General features: G+C 41.6%; 1 protein-coding gene across 6 annotated transcripts in view; it reads left to right on the plus strand.

Annotated features, from left to right (window-relative positions):
* LOC128136094 (single-stranded DNA-binding protein 2-like) overlaps positions 1 to 16,059 on the plus strand; it is a 229,357-nt gene that overhangs the window by 36,422 nt on the left and 176,876 nt on the right. For 5 of the 6 annotated variants that reach the window (XM_052775199.1, XM_052775200.1, XM_052775201.1 and 2 more), the window contains exon 2: positions 8,815 to 8,887. The exons of the other annotated variant lie outside the window; for it this stretch is intronic. In XM_052775199.1, coding sequence (XP_052631159.1) covers positions 8,815 to 8,887 — 73 coding nt within the window. The remainder of the gene's footprint in view (positions 1 to 8,814; positions 8,888 to 16,059) is intronic. 6 annotated transcript variants of the gene reach the window in all.

The following is a 16,059-nucleotide window of genomic DNA, read 5'->3' on the forward strand; positions in this document are numbered from 1 at the left end:
TCCTGCCCCTTTTGGCCCAAGAGAGAAGGAAGAGGACAGTCTTTCAGCCAGTACAGAGACTAAAGAACTATTTGTAATGTGACTTCAGGAATGATATATCTAAATGATTTAGCTTTCCAGATGGGTGACATTAGATTGAGGAAGGCAAGAAGGTGGGAGAGGAAGCTGCAGAAATACATAATCTGTTAAGCAGAGGTAGTGGCAACTGAATAAACTGAAAGAACAGGACAGTTGAAAGCTACATAAGAAACGCTCTGAAAATGCAGTCAGCTAGAAATAATTTCGGCACGTTTCACTTTTCATTTGCATCTATCATTTGCAAATGAAATTAAAGGTAGCCCTATTTCTGACAATTGCACCTGTTGATGCACTTGATGTTTAACAATTTTCACATAGCTATATTCTAGGAATAATTATGTGGCTGTGATGGCCTAAGAGAACAAGGTTTGCAGGAAGATATACTATATTTTGTTACACCAGCAAATATAGCTGGAAAAAGTAGATGAACTTCCAGGCATATAAGCCTTACTTCTCTTTTAACCATGAACTAGGAAGTCTGTGAAATTCTACTGGTAAACTTTTTGAGGAATATATGTGCAAAACATAGTTATGAAACCTTAGAGGTCATCAAGAAAATCAACCTTTTGATGAAGCATTTAGAATTTGGGAATCAATGAAAATTTTCCCATTCAGAATACAGTATATAGAAAGAATGTTTTAATATTGCAGTATTTTGGATCTGTAGTAATTTCTACAAGCTGAGACCTGAGACAAAAATTAATTTGAAACTTGGTCAGAATCAGATGAAAATGACATGTGGAGCAATGTGCATTGTGACATTTTAGCACAAACCAAGACATCCTTAGCAGATGAGAATATGCAAAACCATGGTCAATTCAATGCTTGTGGGAGAGACCGCAGACACCACCACAGCATATATCTCTGATTTTTTCAAATCATCAATGGACACCAGATACGTATTTGATTTTTAGTTGGATACTGGAGCACAAGTTAATGTGTTGCTGGAAATAGTTATGCTAGCATTTAAACTCCCCCTACCTGTGGATTTCAATTAGTAAACGTATGTGAAATTATCCCCACAAAAAGAATTTGTGAGTTTAAGTCTATGGGTAAACTTGTCGTGGTTTAACCCCAGCCAGCAACTAAGCACCACACAACCGCTCACTCACTTCCCCCCCACCCAGTGGGATGGGGGAGAGAATCGGAACAAAAAAAGTAAAACTCGTGGGTTGAGATAAGAACAGTTTAATAGAACAGAAAAGAAGAAACTACTAATGATAATGATAACACTAATAAAATGACAATAGTAATAATAGAAGGATTGGAATATACAAATGATGCACAATGCAATTGCTCACCACCCGCTGACTAACACCCAGTTAGCCCCCGATTGCACTAATTCTCTGTCATAGATTTTGTGAAAGAGTATACTTCTTGGAATGTGCTTTGATACACTGCCAAATTTGGGGAGCTTCAGGCTTTCACTCTACCACACTGATTTTATTACTTTCTGGATAATGGTTATGCACAACTATACCTTCAGTTAAAATATCTATTTGTTTTTAGGTATGTGTATATATTGCATTTGTGTGGCAAGGTTTTGGTAGCGGGGGGACTACAGGGGTGGCTTCTGTGAGAAGCTGCTAGAAGCTTCCCCTATGTCCGACAGAGCCAATGCCAGCCGGCTCTAAGACGGACCTGCCGCTGGCCAAGGCCAAGCCAATCAGCAACAGTGGTAGTGCCTCTGTGATAACATATTTAAGAAGGGAAAAAAGTTGTGGCGGGCACAGAAACTGCAGCCGGAGAGTGGAGTGAGAACATGTAAGAAAGAGAAACAACCCTGCAGACCCCAAGGTCAGTGAAGAAGGAGGGGGAGGAGATGCTCCAGGCACCGGAGCAGAGATTCCCCGGCAGCCCATGGTGAAGACCATGGTGAGGCAGGCTGTCCCCCTGCAGTCCATGGAGGTCCACAGTGGAGCAGATATCCACCCACAGCCCATGGAGGACCCCACGCCAGAGCAGATGGATGCCCCCGAAGGAGGCTGTGACCCTGTGGGAAGCCCGCGCTGGAGCAGGCTCCTGGCAGGACCTGTGGATCTGTGGAGAGAGGAGCCCATGGAGCAGGTTTTCTGGCAGGACTTGTGACCCCGCGGGGGACCCACGCTGGAGCAATGTGCTCCTGAAGGACTGCACCCTGTGGAAGGGACCCATGCTGGAGCAGTTTGTGAAGAACTGCAGCCCATGGGAAGGACCCACGTTGGAGAAGTTTGTGGAGGACTGTCTCCCGTGGGAGGGACCCCACGCTGGAGCAGGGGAAGAGTGTGATGAGTCCTGCCCCAGAAGAAGATGAAGTGGCAGAGACAACGTGTGATGAACTGATCGTAACCCCCATTCCCCATCCCCCTGCGCCGCTCGGGGGGGTGTAGGTAGAGAATCCAGGAGTGAAGCTGTGCCCAGGAAGAAGGGAGGGGTGGGGGGGAAGGTGTTTTAAGGTTTGGTTTTATTTCTCATTACCCTACTCTGGTTGATTGGCAATAAATTAAGTTAATTTTCCCCAAGTCAAGTCTGTTTTGCCCGTGATGGTAATTGGTTGAGTGATCTCTCCCTGTCCTTATCTTGACCCACGAGCCCTTTGTTATATTTTCTCTCCCCTGTCCAGCTGAGGAGGGGGGAGTGATAGAGCGGCTTTGGTGGGCACCTGGCGTCCAGCCAGGGTCAACCCACCACAGTGTATTAGGTGTATGTGGTAAGGTTTTGGGGGGGCTGGTGGTGCTGCAGAGGTGGCCCCTGTGGGAGAAGGTCAGGGGCTGTCCTGTTCTGAACACAGCTGGTTCCATCTGGTTCTGCAGCAGACCCACTGCTGGCCAAAGCTGAGCCCATCAACTAAGTCAGTGGTGCCTCTGTAAAAACATATTTAAGAAAGAGCAGAAAATGCCAGACAGGCAGAGGAGGAGGGAATAAAAAGAGTGAGAAATAACAGAGGGAGCCACCAAGGTTGGAGAAGGAGAAGGTGCTCCATGGTGGAGCAGATTTTCCCTGCAGCCCTTGGAGGACCCGTGCCAGAGCAGAAAAACAGTGCAAGAAGAATGGAGTGGCAGAGAGAAACTGCTATGTACTGACTGTAAACCCCTGCTTTGTACTGCTTGTGGCCTCGCTGAAGGGACTGAGTGTAAGCTGCGACGATTATAAGAGGGGGGAGGAGAGGAGTCTGGAGTGAAGCCTGGGAAAGGGGGTAGGAAAGGTGCTTTAATGTTTGTCTTATTGTTCCTCATTGTCACTATGTGTTTAATTTATTTGTCTTGGAGGGGGGAATCCTGGCCTATGGCCTGTCTTTATCAAAAATTACTAGAGACTTCACATAAATTGATTAGCATAGGATGGCAACAAGTACGTAAATATGAAAATTTAACATATGTTTAATTGCTGCTTTTACAAAATTTCTCACATCCTTTTATTGCATAAAGACTCTCTTTGAAAATGCCAAGTCCTTTGGTGTTGAAGAATATCTCACTATTATTTTCTTAGTCTTCTGCTCAGATGTGAAATAGTTTATACCTCTATTAGTTGCAGACTGGACGGTCTTTTCAGGGAAGTTTGCTGCCTCCCTGGGGCCCAAATTAGTGACGTCACCACAAGACTGAAGAGTTTAGTACAACCTTCAGACTACTATCCATTCCTGCTCTTTCACATGGGTACTAATGATGTCACAACAAAAAGTCTAAGGTTAATCGGAAGAGATTTCAGGGTCCTGGGAAGAATGCTAAAGGATTCAGGAGCACAGGTAGTGTCTTCCTCAGTCCTCCCAGTAATGGGGAGAGACTTCAGAAGAAACAGGTGTGACCAAGTGTCCCGATCCAATGTCGGGGAAGGTTTCGATATGATCCCAAGAGCGAGATTAAGACACAAACGAGGTCAAATGCCGTATACCCAAAAGAGCTTTTATTATCAAAAGTAGAAAATAGTAGCGATAGGATAGAATGGAAGAAAAGGCAGAAATCAAGCAAGCAGTCGGGATAGAGTTGCAAGATTAGTCACCACCATGGATCCAGCAGCGTCCCGTTGGTCCTCAGTCTTCAATTCTTCGGTGGTGGGTGCACACCACAGCTTGTCTCCACGTTTCTTTATAGTGCATAGTCCGATGCATGCACATACATACTGTTCACGCACTGCAGGTTTCATCTATCACATGACCTTCGCGTGATCAACACCAGAAATCAGTACCTTATCTCAAAGACTACAGTTTCCATGAGAATGGTAGTCTCCACATTCTTCGCTGGCTCTGGCCTGTCTCCTCCCCTGGATGCCTCAGTGGCCTGGTAATCGTCCTTTTGGACAGAGGAGTGTCCTGCTTAAACAGGCCATCCCAGAGACAAAGGGCTCGAGATAAGCAGTTCACAGTTCAGTCAAACAATCCTTGAGATGAATGGCTTGAGATGACAGTCCAGTCTCTCGCACCTAACAATCTTTGAGACAAATAGCTCGAGATAACAATTCAGTCTCTCACACCAAGACATCAATACCTGGCTCCAGGACTGGTGCCTCCACCGGAACATTGGGTTTTATAACCACAGAAGAGTCTTTGAGAGACAAGGTATGCTGGGGCCTGAGGGGATCCACCTGTCCCAATGGGGAAAACGTGTCTTTGCTAATAAGCTGGTGGGACTGATTGAGAGGGCTTTAAACTAGGATCAATGGGGGAAGGGGATACCAACAGGATTGCAGCAGCTAAGCCAAGGGTTGGCATTTCACCACCTGAGGGTGGCAATGCTAACAGGAGCATTGACACTGCTCCAGGGAGCACAGAGGGCTAAGGAGCACATCTGAAATGCTTGTACACTAACGTACGCAGTATGAGAAACAAACAGGATGAACTGGAAGCGTTGGTCAGTTCCCAGAGCTATGATGTCATCGGTATTAGTGAGACTTGGTGGAATGAGTCCCACGACTGGAGTGCTGGGATGGAGGGCTACAGGCTGTTCTGGAGGGATAGGCAGGGCAGGTGAGGTGGAGGAGTTGCACTGAATGTAAGGGAGAGGTTTGACTGTACAGCCCTTACAGTTAGTGATGATGTGGTTGAGAGCCTCTGGGTGAGGATTAGGGGGATGGAAAACAAAGGAGACGTTGTAGTGGGTGTCTACTACCGATCACCCAGCCAGGATGTAAGCACTGATGCTTTACTCTATAGGCAATTAATTAGTAGAAATCTCTGGCTCGGTAGCCCTTGTCCTTATGGGAGATTTCAACTTCCCAGACATCAGCTGGGAATATACTGCTGAGATGAGCAGGTCTTGGAAATTCTTGAAGTTTGTGGAAGATAACTTCTTGTCAGAGGTACTCAGGGAGCCAACTAGGAAAGATGCCCTCCTAGACTTGCTATTTGTGAATAGAGAAGGACTCGTGGGAGATGTGATGGTAGATGGTTGTCTTGGCCACAGTGATCATGAAATGGTTGGGTTCAAACTTTTCAGTGTAATGAGAAAAAAGGACAGCAGAGTTGCTACCCTGGACTTCAGGAGAGCAAACTTTAAGCTACTCAGGGAGCTATTTAGCAGAGTGCCCTTGGAATCTGTTTTTGAGGGCTTAGGAGTCCACGAGTGCTGGTCAGTCTTTAAGACCCACCTTTTAGAAGCACAGGAGCAGGCAATCCCATTGTGTCAAAAGTCAAGCAAGCAGGGCAGAAGACCAGCTTGGCTGAACAGGGAACTCCTCATGGAGCTCAAGAGGAAAAGGAAATTGTATGATCTCTGGAAGGGAGGTCAGGCTTTGCAGGAAGATTACAGAGCTGTGGTTCGTATATGCAGGGAGAAGACATGAAAGGCCAAAGCTCAATTAGAGTTGAAACTGGCCAGTGTTGTGTCAGATAACAAGAAGGGCTTTTTCAAGTACGTTAATAGCAAGAGGAGTTCTAAAGAAAACATTGGACCTATACTTGTTGAAGATGGTCATTTGACTAATAGGGATGAAGAAAAAGCAGAGGCATTGAATGCTTTTTTTACCTCAGCCTTTAATAATGCTGATAGACCTTGGGCTGCCCGGTCCCCTGAATCAGAGGACCACAAGTGTGGGAACAGTGACTTTCCATTTGTGGACACTAAAATTGTAAGGGACCAGCTGAAATGTGGTTGATACCCCAAGCCTGTCAGTGTTTAAGAGGCATTTGGACAATGCCCTTAATAACATGCTTTAACTTTTGGTCAGCCCTGAAGTGGTCAGACAGTTGGACTAGATGATCATTGTAGGTCCCTTCTAACTGAACTATTCTATTCTATTCTATTCTATTCTATTCTATTCTATTCTATTCTAATTTTACATACTCGGACTGTGGCCATTTTTATTTTGTTCTTGTCTTTCTGATGTCATAGTTAAAGTCAGTATATCCATTAATCCTACTTGTTACACTGTGTTGAATCTTTTTTGATTTTTTTGCTATCTTTCCTCAGAGCATGTTTTAATTGATCTTTTTGCTGTGACTAATGCAGTAAAACATTAGTATCTTTTTTTCGATCTCTGTGGCAAATGCATTTATTTCTGAATGGAACTATAATGTTGTTAACTTTTGTAAAGACTTCCTGACAGAATAATAACTAGGATGGGCAAACAATTTAGATTTAAAATGAACAAATCAGATTAGTTTATACTTTGCCTTCTGTCTCGCATCTGTTTGTGGAAGGTGGTCCTGACTTTGCTGTTAGAGGAGTTATGGAGTTCCTTTGCTAATGTGGTCCCACTCTTAATTTATCACAGTTGAATCATTTCGGAAGCCTAAAATGTGACATATTTTATCTTTTCCTGAAATCTGTCTCCTCCCACCTTCTGCTTAAAAACCAAAGTTGTTTCACCATTTCATTTCGTAGTTAGTATATTTAGACCAGGATGTAATAATGTATGTCAAAGTGTAGAAGACTTTATAATTTTAATTACTGTTTAATTAGCACATTCCATATGCTTACATCAAACCTCTAGGGTTGTCTTTTTTGTTTTGTTAAAAAAATATTGGGTTTTTTTAGATGCTGTGCAACTAAGATGCATGCAGGGTAGTGATATTCAGTTATACTGGAAGATTGCTGGCATGTGCTGTGTTTTGCAGATAGAATCCAGGAGTCCTTAGATGATACTTACAAATCTTTTATGATATTAAAGTATTGTGCTGTCGATTTGGGTATCATAGTGCAGTATTCGCTAAAGTTTTTAATAGATGGCAGACTTATGAAGGTGGTGTATCTGCAATAAACACCTGGTTCTGGTGCTTTTTTGCTTTCCTTTGTGGGATAGAAAGCATATGATCACACAAATCCTTTTATCTGGACTGCAGGCTTCATGTTTTGATAAGAACAAAAAAATGTGCATCTTGGAAGACAAATGAAATATTTTAAAGTGTTACTAGGTATATAAGTCATCTTGGTTATTATGTAGAGCTCTTCCTCTGTCTTTTACATCTTTCTGATCTTAGATTTTGTCTATAACCATTTATTGCTTAAAAATTGAATCATAGTTGAACTGGAAAGTATTAAGTCAACAAGATTTGACTTTTCTTTTTTTTTTGAAAGATCCAGTTGTGCTTTTGAGATGAGAGGCTAGAATAAGTAATCCTCTCTCTCTTCACAGTACTTAGAAAAAGCATATCACTGTATCATGTCTGAGCTGTTAGGCATTTGAGCAATGACTAGTACCATGCTCCATTAGAATAACTTAAATGCTTTCTCCTTATCACACTGTTTGTATTTATTTGTATTTATTCATATGTATTTATTGCATTTATTTGTATTTATTCATATGGCTTAATACAAACTAATAGACAACTGTTCTGTAAAATACTAGAATTACAATTTCTAAGCATTATTATTAAATCATTATTTTAAACAGAGATGAAAATCTCAATAAATGAGATTTCATTTTGAAAAACTTGAAAAATGCAGACAGACAGGAATGTCTCTAGAGAATCGGTTGCAGAATAGGAAGTGCTACATGTTTAGTTTTGTAACTCAGATCTAGCCTATATTAATAGAAATTGGTGTTTGTTACTGCTCACCTGTTCTTGGTTTTTTTAAAAGGCATTCTCAGCCCAAGGTCTAGTGGATAGCCATTCAGGGTATGAGTCCCTCTTTTTGCAATGAGATCCTTGTGCCAGCTCTATTGATTTACTTGGAGATTTGCCTGCCTGCTGAAGATCACTTTTTCTGAAGCTCCTTCTGGAACTGTGACAATAATTTGTAGCTGTGATGTCATCAGAACTCAAAGATGCATGTCTGAATAAATCTAAAAATATGTTTACACTCTGCTTAAGAGACGTGGTTATACTACAGTAGTGTTGTGGATTCTGTAATTACTTTTCCTGATGCAGCTTGAAGTTTGCATGTTCTTTCAATAAACATAGATTATTATTCACATGTGCTCACAGCTTGACACATTCTACATGTAAAAATTTTGAACTGGAAAAATAATCAGGGTTGCAGTATGAATATATTTACAGTAAGCATGCTATAGTGGGCAAATAGGCAGCAGTAGGACAGTTGTTAGCTAACTGGGCACCTGTCCAAATATCTTTAAAATATTGACATCAAGTGATGTGGTTTTTTAATAATATTTAATTAACTACTATTTAAACACCTCTGCTCAGATTGACCTACATGTTCTAGTTTTAAAAGTTCAGTATAGATAATAGATTTGACATGCTCGGTGCATAATGGTTTCTGAAAGGAAACAGTGTGCAACACTGATTTCTGAAATTCTTTGTTTCTAAAAAGAGGAACAAACAAATGCACAATACTAAATATTGTCTTGTTTATTTTTCAGATTAGCACTGTACGTATATGAATATCTGCTCCATGTAGGAGCACAGAAATCAGCCCAGACATTTTTATCAGAGGTATGTTTTCCCCATCTTTTTTTTTCTTCCATAACTTTCAAGCATGTGAAAGTGAAATAAATATGTTGGTTTAAAATAAAAAGCAGTGACGACCTTGAGTATCACTTTACATTGATCAGCATAGATTTCTAATCCTGCGAAAGCCAGTTTGCTATGTCATTTTACATGCCGTAGTATAATTATTTTTTCTATGATTTGTTATCCCGTTCTCTGATTTGCTACTACACTGAGAAAGATTCCCCTATTTTCTCTAATAAATATGCATGTTAGACAATGCATCGATGGTGCTCCTTTTTGATGATCTTCTAACTTATTGTTGATACCTCCAATTGTGAATAATGGAGCCATCCTAAATACACAGCAGTCAAGTATTTTACATCCTACTGTCATATACGTGCAGTTCTCATTCTCTTGAGCATTGTTAATCTCCATATATAGTCTTACCATGCTTCGAACCCCTTCATTTCTTTTCATCTGGTGAATCTAATATGACTATAACCATTTAGGTCCTGATTCTTAAACACTTTTTAACTGCTAGTAGAATTTTTACTATTACACAATAGTTAGTATTTTTCATGGTCTTTTAAAGACTTGTATATATCTTTTGAAGATTGAATAAATGATATCTCTTTAGCATTTTATATTTATTCTGGAATATAAAACCACCTGTGTACCAAACATACTGAATTATTTCACAATATTGTTTTTAATAAATCTTTCTTTGATGAGAATATTTAAGATTATGATGATAATGATGATGATAATAATAACTGAGTAGTGAGCAGAAGTGAGAAAAAAAAAGGCAGAATGTTGTACTAGGATAATTTGCTGCTTCAAATGATACTTCTTGTATTGGGTTTACATAGTAAAGTTTTGGTAGTGGAGGGGCTACAGGGGTGGACTCTGTGAGAAGAGATCAGGAGCTGCCCCATGTCAGACAGAGCCAGTTCCAGCTGGCTCTGACAGACCTGCCACTGGCCAAAGCTGAGCCAGTCAGCGAAGCTGGTGGTGCCACTGTGATAACATATTTAAGAAAGGGGTGAAAACACTGTGCAGCATCTGTGAGACAGAGGAGCAAGAAAAAAATGTGAAACAACACTGCAGACACCAAGGTCAGTGAAGAAGGACAGGGAGGAGGTGCACCAGAGCAGAGATTCCCCTGCAGCCCTGTCATGGTTTAACCTCGGTAGGCAGCTAAGCCCCACATAGCTGCTCGCTCACTCCCCCACAGAGGGGTGGGGGAGAGAATTGGAAGGATAAAAGTGTGAAAACCCGTGGGTGGAGATAAAGGCAGTTTAATAGGTAAAGCAAAAGCTGCGCATGCAAGCAAAGCAAAATAAGGAATTAATTCACTACTACCCATTAGCAGGCAGGTGTTTTGCCATCTCCAGGAAAGCAGGGCTCCATCATGCGTAACAGTGTGAAGACAAACTCCATCACTCCAAATGTCACCCACTTCCTTCTTCTTCCCCTAGCTTTATATACTGAGCACAGCATCATATGGTCTGGAATATCCCTTTGGTCAGTTGGGGTCAGCTGTCCTGGCTGTGTCCCCTCCCAACCTCTTGCCCACCCCCAGCCTACACGCTGGCAGGGTGGTGTGAGGAGCAGAAAAGGCCTAGACTCTGTGTAAGCACTGTTCAGCAATAGCTAAAACATGGGTGTGTTACTAACACTGTTTTCACCACAAATCTAAAACATAGCCCCATGCAAGCTACTATGAAGAAATTTAACTTTATCCCAGCCAAAACTGTACAGGCCCGTGGAGAAGACCATGAAAAAGCAGGTTGTCCCCCTGCAGTCCATGGAGTACCACGCCAGAGCCTGTGGAGGACCCCATGCTGCAGCAGGTGGATATGCCATGAAGGAAGCTGCAGCCTGTGGAGAGCCCATGCTGGAGCAGGCACCTGGCAGGAATTGTGACCCATGGAGAGGAGCCCATGCTGGAGCAGTGTTTTCCTGAAGGACTGTACCCCATGGAAAAGACCCATGCTGGAGCAGTTTGTGAAGGACTGTATCCTGTGAGAGGGACCCCATGCTGGAGTAGGGGAAAAGTGTGAGGAGGAACGAGCGGCAAAGTGTTATGAACTGATGCTGTCATGGTTTAACCCCAGCCAGCAACTAAGCACCACGCAGCTGCTCACTCACTCCCCCCCACCCGCCAAGTGGGATGGGGGAGAAAATCGGGAAAAGAAGTAAAACTCGTGGGTTGAGATAAGAATGGTTTAATAGAACAGAAAAGAAGAAACTAATAATGATAATCATAACACTAATAAAATGACAACAGTAATAATAAAAGGATTGGAATGTACAAATGATGCGCAGTGCAATTGCTCACCACCACATTTTAACTTCTGTGACATTTGGATTTCAGGAAAATATTCAATATAGTGTCTTGACACGTTTCTCTTAAAACTAATTAAAACTTGGACTATAGAGAAAATGTCAGATCTGAACTAATGCAATCTGAGAATATATCATAGCTTTCAAATTCAGACTGAGACTAGCCAAAAGATGATGAGTACGAGGCAGAGATAATTAATAATGTATTGGATTGGTTTGAGGTGTCTGTTGTTAGGTTTCACACAGAGCTGTGAGCTTGTTTATCCCAATCATTAGCAATGCAGAGGGGCAAAGTCTATGCTGGTAATGTTTGTAAATGGTTGTATGTTGGAAGAAAAGGAAGTTATCACTAATACAGAGAAACCTGGAAAAAAACCTGATATTTGGTCTGAAAGTCATAAAACGAGGTTCAAATTGAGAAAATAATACACTAATACAACTTGGAGGAAATTATCTAAAAGATACAAGTTAAATGGCAAGTGGTAAAAGCAGCACTTGTGGGCTGTAAACCACAAAATAATAGCTCTACCCCACCCACCCCACCCCCACCCCATGTGAGTCAGTTGTACTTGTTAGAAAATTATTATTGGCATACAGGATGAAAATGAGAGAACAGCAGTTGAGAGAAGTCCAAAAAAAGTCTTCTAGACAAATAATTTACGATATTATGAAAGTTACGATTTTCCATCTGTCTTTGTACTTTTCTGACTCATGCCTGTTGAGAAGCAACTGCCCTATTGCAGTGAATTAGTTGCGAGAATGCTTCAGTTTTAGGAGATATCCAGGTGGCATAGGAGGAAACTGAAATTGTTTTGGTCGCTCATGAAAGAGCATGGCTGTCTGGGCTCAATGCCCTCTCAGCTCTGGCAGTCTGTAGCTGCCAGAACAGTTTGGGTGGATTTTTTAAAAGATTAAATAGTTCAGAGTAGATTTAAAACTGACTATCGGAGCATAAAAGAAGCAAGCATATATAATCTGAGCAATATAGCTGTCTGTGATATCTAAAGAGTATAAATGACAGAGATTAAGATCCCTTCCTTAAAGTTCTACCAGGGAAAGTGACTAAGACTAATGGAACAAAATTAAGAAAAAGAAAATTTAAGTTGGATATCATGAAATCACTCTATTAGATAACTTAGAGATGGTTGTCTTAAGCATTTCTACATTTTTGTAATGCATTGTGTCTAGTTTAAATTTCATAGAACTGATTCACAGATCAGTAAATTCCAGAAGCCCTCTGCTGGTCTTTCTCACTTACAAGATGCACTATGGTTTTCATGTCTTTGTGGTCCCTGTTGAGTACAGCCTTCAAAGCTTTGTTGCCTTCATATCTAAAATGTAGGACCTCATGTTCAACTAGCCTTTTCCTGGATGTCTGGATTGCAGAGACCTCTAGTTTATTAACTATAGCTCTAGTCTCTTGGTCTGCAAATTACTTCCTTTCTAGAGACATGGTGTGAAGTAATTTATTGAAGTAACTCAACAGCTATTTCATGCCTAAATATGTAGTTATTGTACAACTGGCAAAATGGCAAGGAGCCAGCACAACTAGATTTCATGTAAAGAACGTAATTTTCTTATGAGGGTTAAAAAAGGCTATTCAGATGAGGTACCCAAATTTTTGAAACAGAAGCTGTTCCAGAATCTTTCCTTTGATGTCCAAGCTGCTACATTTTCCTTCAAGAGCTGATCCTTAGCCCACATATTTTAATGCTTTGGTATCCTTGGAAATTAGGTTCCAGCCTTGAAGGAATAATTCCATTAGCTTGGCTGGACCAGGAAGGTAGGCATTTCCTGGTTAATAGATCATCAGTTATGAACTTAATTGGTACAGTTGACAACGTGGGTATTTTTTTTAATTAATAATTCTTCATAATTCTTTTTAAGATTAATTCTTTTAATATTAATTCTTTTTATGATTAGAAAGACTGACATCTACCACATGAAACAGAATGCATATTTTTTTAAAAAACAAAACAAAGAAAAGAAAACCCTCAAGTAACCCCCGAACTTCCATATTCCCTTCAGGCTCCTTCTTTGAATACATTTATCAAGATGAAATGGGTCCCAATAAAAAGGACCAGTGTAAGACCTGTGAATCAGGTAATTTCCTCATCAAGCCCTGCTTTGAAGAGCTCGAATACTGTGTAGACATTGTGAGGGCTTTCTACACAGACATAATTTTTATTCTAACAATGATTTTCCAACTTCAGAAACAATTTTTGGTATTGACTATATATTGCATCTCTTCTTCAGTATGTTGCTTTTGAAACATCCCAGAAGTACTGTGTATTCCTGGTGATAAACACAAGTCCTTCCAAGCCATTTCCAATGGATGTGAGGAGCACTCATGCCTCAGAGGAGTGCATTTGAAGAGTTTGAAATACCTTTTTAGTAGCTTTGGGTTTTATTTATATCTTTCATTTTAATTAACATTTTTATCTGGCAGAGTTTAGGCAAGAGTTCCGCATTTTAAAAAGTCCTTTTTATATCTTAACTGTTGTTACATGGCGGGGGTGGTGGGGGGTGTGTGTGTATGAAGCTCCATGCAGTTGGCTCATTCTGCCAACTTTGCTGACAGAAATTATAGTGCCTCTAGGTTATCTCTTAAAATAATTTTTAAACAGCAGAATGATTTTTGAATAGTTGTGTCCATTTACATAATACATCAAAATTATGTTAGGTAACTTCATATGAGAGTGAAGAAAACTTTTTAGGTGTACTAATTATATATTCCTCTCCTGCAAGCTACTGACAGAAAATATATATGCTTAACTTTCTTAAGAGCTGGGTGCAGAAATCAAGTTGGAGTTGAGAATCAAAGTTTTATTTTCTTTTGAAAAATCCCAGCTTTACCAGTGACTCTTACAGTATGAACTCTGTTAGGTTTTGTGATAAAAGGTTGTCTGCAAACCCACAAAGGAGCCCAGAAAGACAAGGGGGGGAAAGCCCAAATAATAATACCCTGCCCCAGCTCCTCCCAGGTCCATCACAGGAGCTATCATCAACTCTGTGATGGGCCTTATCAAAGGCCTATCTCCACAAGCCCAGAGGAGCACAGAGCTCCCAGGGCAGGCAAGAACCCAAATTAAGGAGGAACAGATACCCTGTCTGGGCCTCTCCCAGGAGACCCTTAGCCCCATTGTCCAGATGTGACACCCATCAAGATGAGTCAACACTAGAGCACCTTTCGGACTGAGAGGGGTTGCTGCCTAGAGGTATGGGACACATTATGGGATGCAGGGGAAGAGCATTTTGTGATTGCACAGGATTTATTATGGTTTGTTTGAGGGAGGAGCCAATGGTGAGAAAGGGGAGGGATTTAGGTGATTTGGGGAGGAACAAGTGTGGGGAAAACAGAGGGATGAGGGGATAAAAGGGCCAATTGCATGTAAATAGGTGCTGATCGGTGCATTTTTTTAGTCATACCCTGCACCTGATCAGTGCAGTCTGTCCCATCTTCTTATTAAATTCCTTTCTTACTCTTTCCTCGGTGAGGGATTCTTTATGTGCTGTGTATGTGTGTGAGCGTGTATTGGGGCCCGAGTGCCAGCAACTGGAGTCAGACCATGGGTCAGAGGGCCTGTGTGGCTGTGGTACCAGTGACTGGAGAGACTGGAGTGACTGGACTTGACTGCCAGCAACTGGAGTGAGACCTTGGGTCATAGCGGCCTGTGTGTCTGTGGTGCAAGCAACTGGCGTGAGTGAGGGTCTGGGTGCCAACAACTGGGTTGGGACTGCAGGTTGGAGGGACTGGGTGCCTGGGTGCCAGTGATTGGAAAGACCAGAGTGAAACCAAGTGTCAGCCACTGGGGTGGGACCAGGGGTCACGGGCCCATATGTCTGTAATGCTAACAACTGGAGTGAGTGCAGGTGTGCAAGTGAGTGTGTGAGCGCTAGCAAAGATCAAGCTGGACTAGCTGGTGAGTAGGTGAAGTAGCCTGGGAGCCAGGGGGGTGTGTGTGTGTCTCTAAGGGTGAGACCACTGGGGATTGGTGTTGCGTTAAAGTGTAAAGAAGTTTGGCAAAAAATAAACCCCCTTGCATTCCAGCTTGTCCTCAGATAGAGGGGCTGGGGGTGGCCAGGCTTACATTCTGAGTGATGTCCAATTCAGTACTATAAGTCCAGTTGTGATCAATTTATTGAACTACCATGATTACGGATGCACTAATAGTGTATTGTACTTTCAATTTAGTTGCGTTGAACAAACTATCATGGCTAGATTTTAATGAATACTACAGTTTATTAAAACAACAAGAATACAGGTTCTTTTGGATTGCCGGTGATAAATACACTGTATGCAAAGCACGTGCAAATAATAATACAGTCGACTACAAGCACATAAAATTATGGAAAAACTCTATAGAGATTTCTAAGTTTCCCGGGGAAGCACTCGGTATAACCGAGGGTTCAAATCTTACCCAATAGGTGTCCCTATGGGCGGGAAGAGAGGTTCAGCCCGTTGACTGATCCCAGAAGTCAGTGATGTCCTCCCAACTTGTCTATAATGGTGTCTTCCCTAGCATTCCTCCTCTCTTAAGCCCTTTTATATTTTCTTATTTTTTAGGTGGAGCTTGAGTGACTCTAGTCATACATACCTTTATTATGATTGGTGTAAAATCTCCTCGCTTTACTTTTAAAGGTATATGCTAGAGAAAATTCAGAGCACATGCTCATGGGGGTGGTCGCACCTTGGAGGTGGGTAGCTTTTGGGATGGAGGTGTGTTTTGGTATTATAATGAGATTATAATGAGCAAAGTTCACCCAGAGGACATGATTTAGTGTGTCACTACTCCAGAACTGGGCACTTATGATATAAATCAGAAGTA

This window comes from Harpia harpyja, chromosome W (assembly GCF_026419915.1).
Source record: "Harpia harpyja isolate bHarHar1 chromosome W, bHarHar1 primary haplotype, whole genome shotgun sequence".
Taxonomy (NCBI): Eukaryota; Metazoa; Chordata; class Aves; order Accipitriformes; family Accipitridae; genus Harpia; species Harpia harpyja.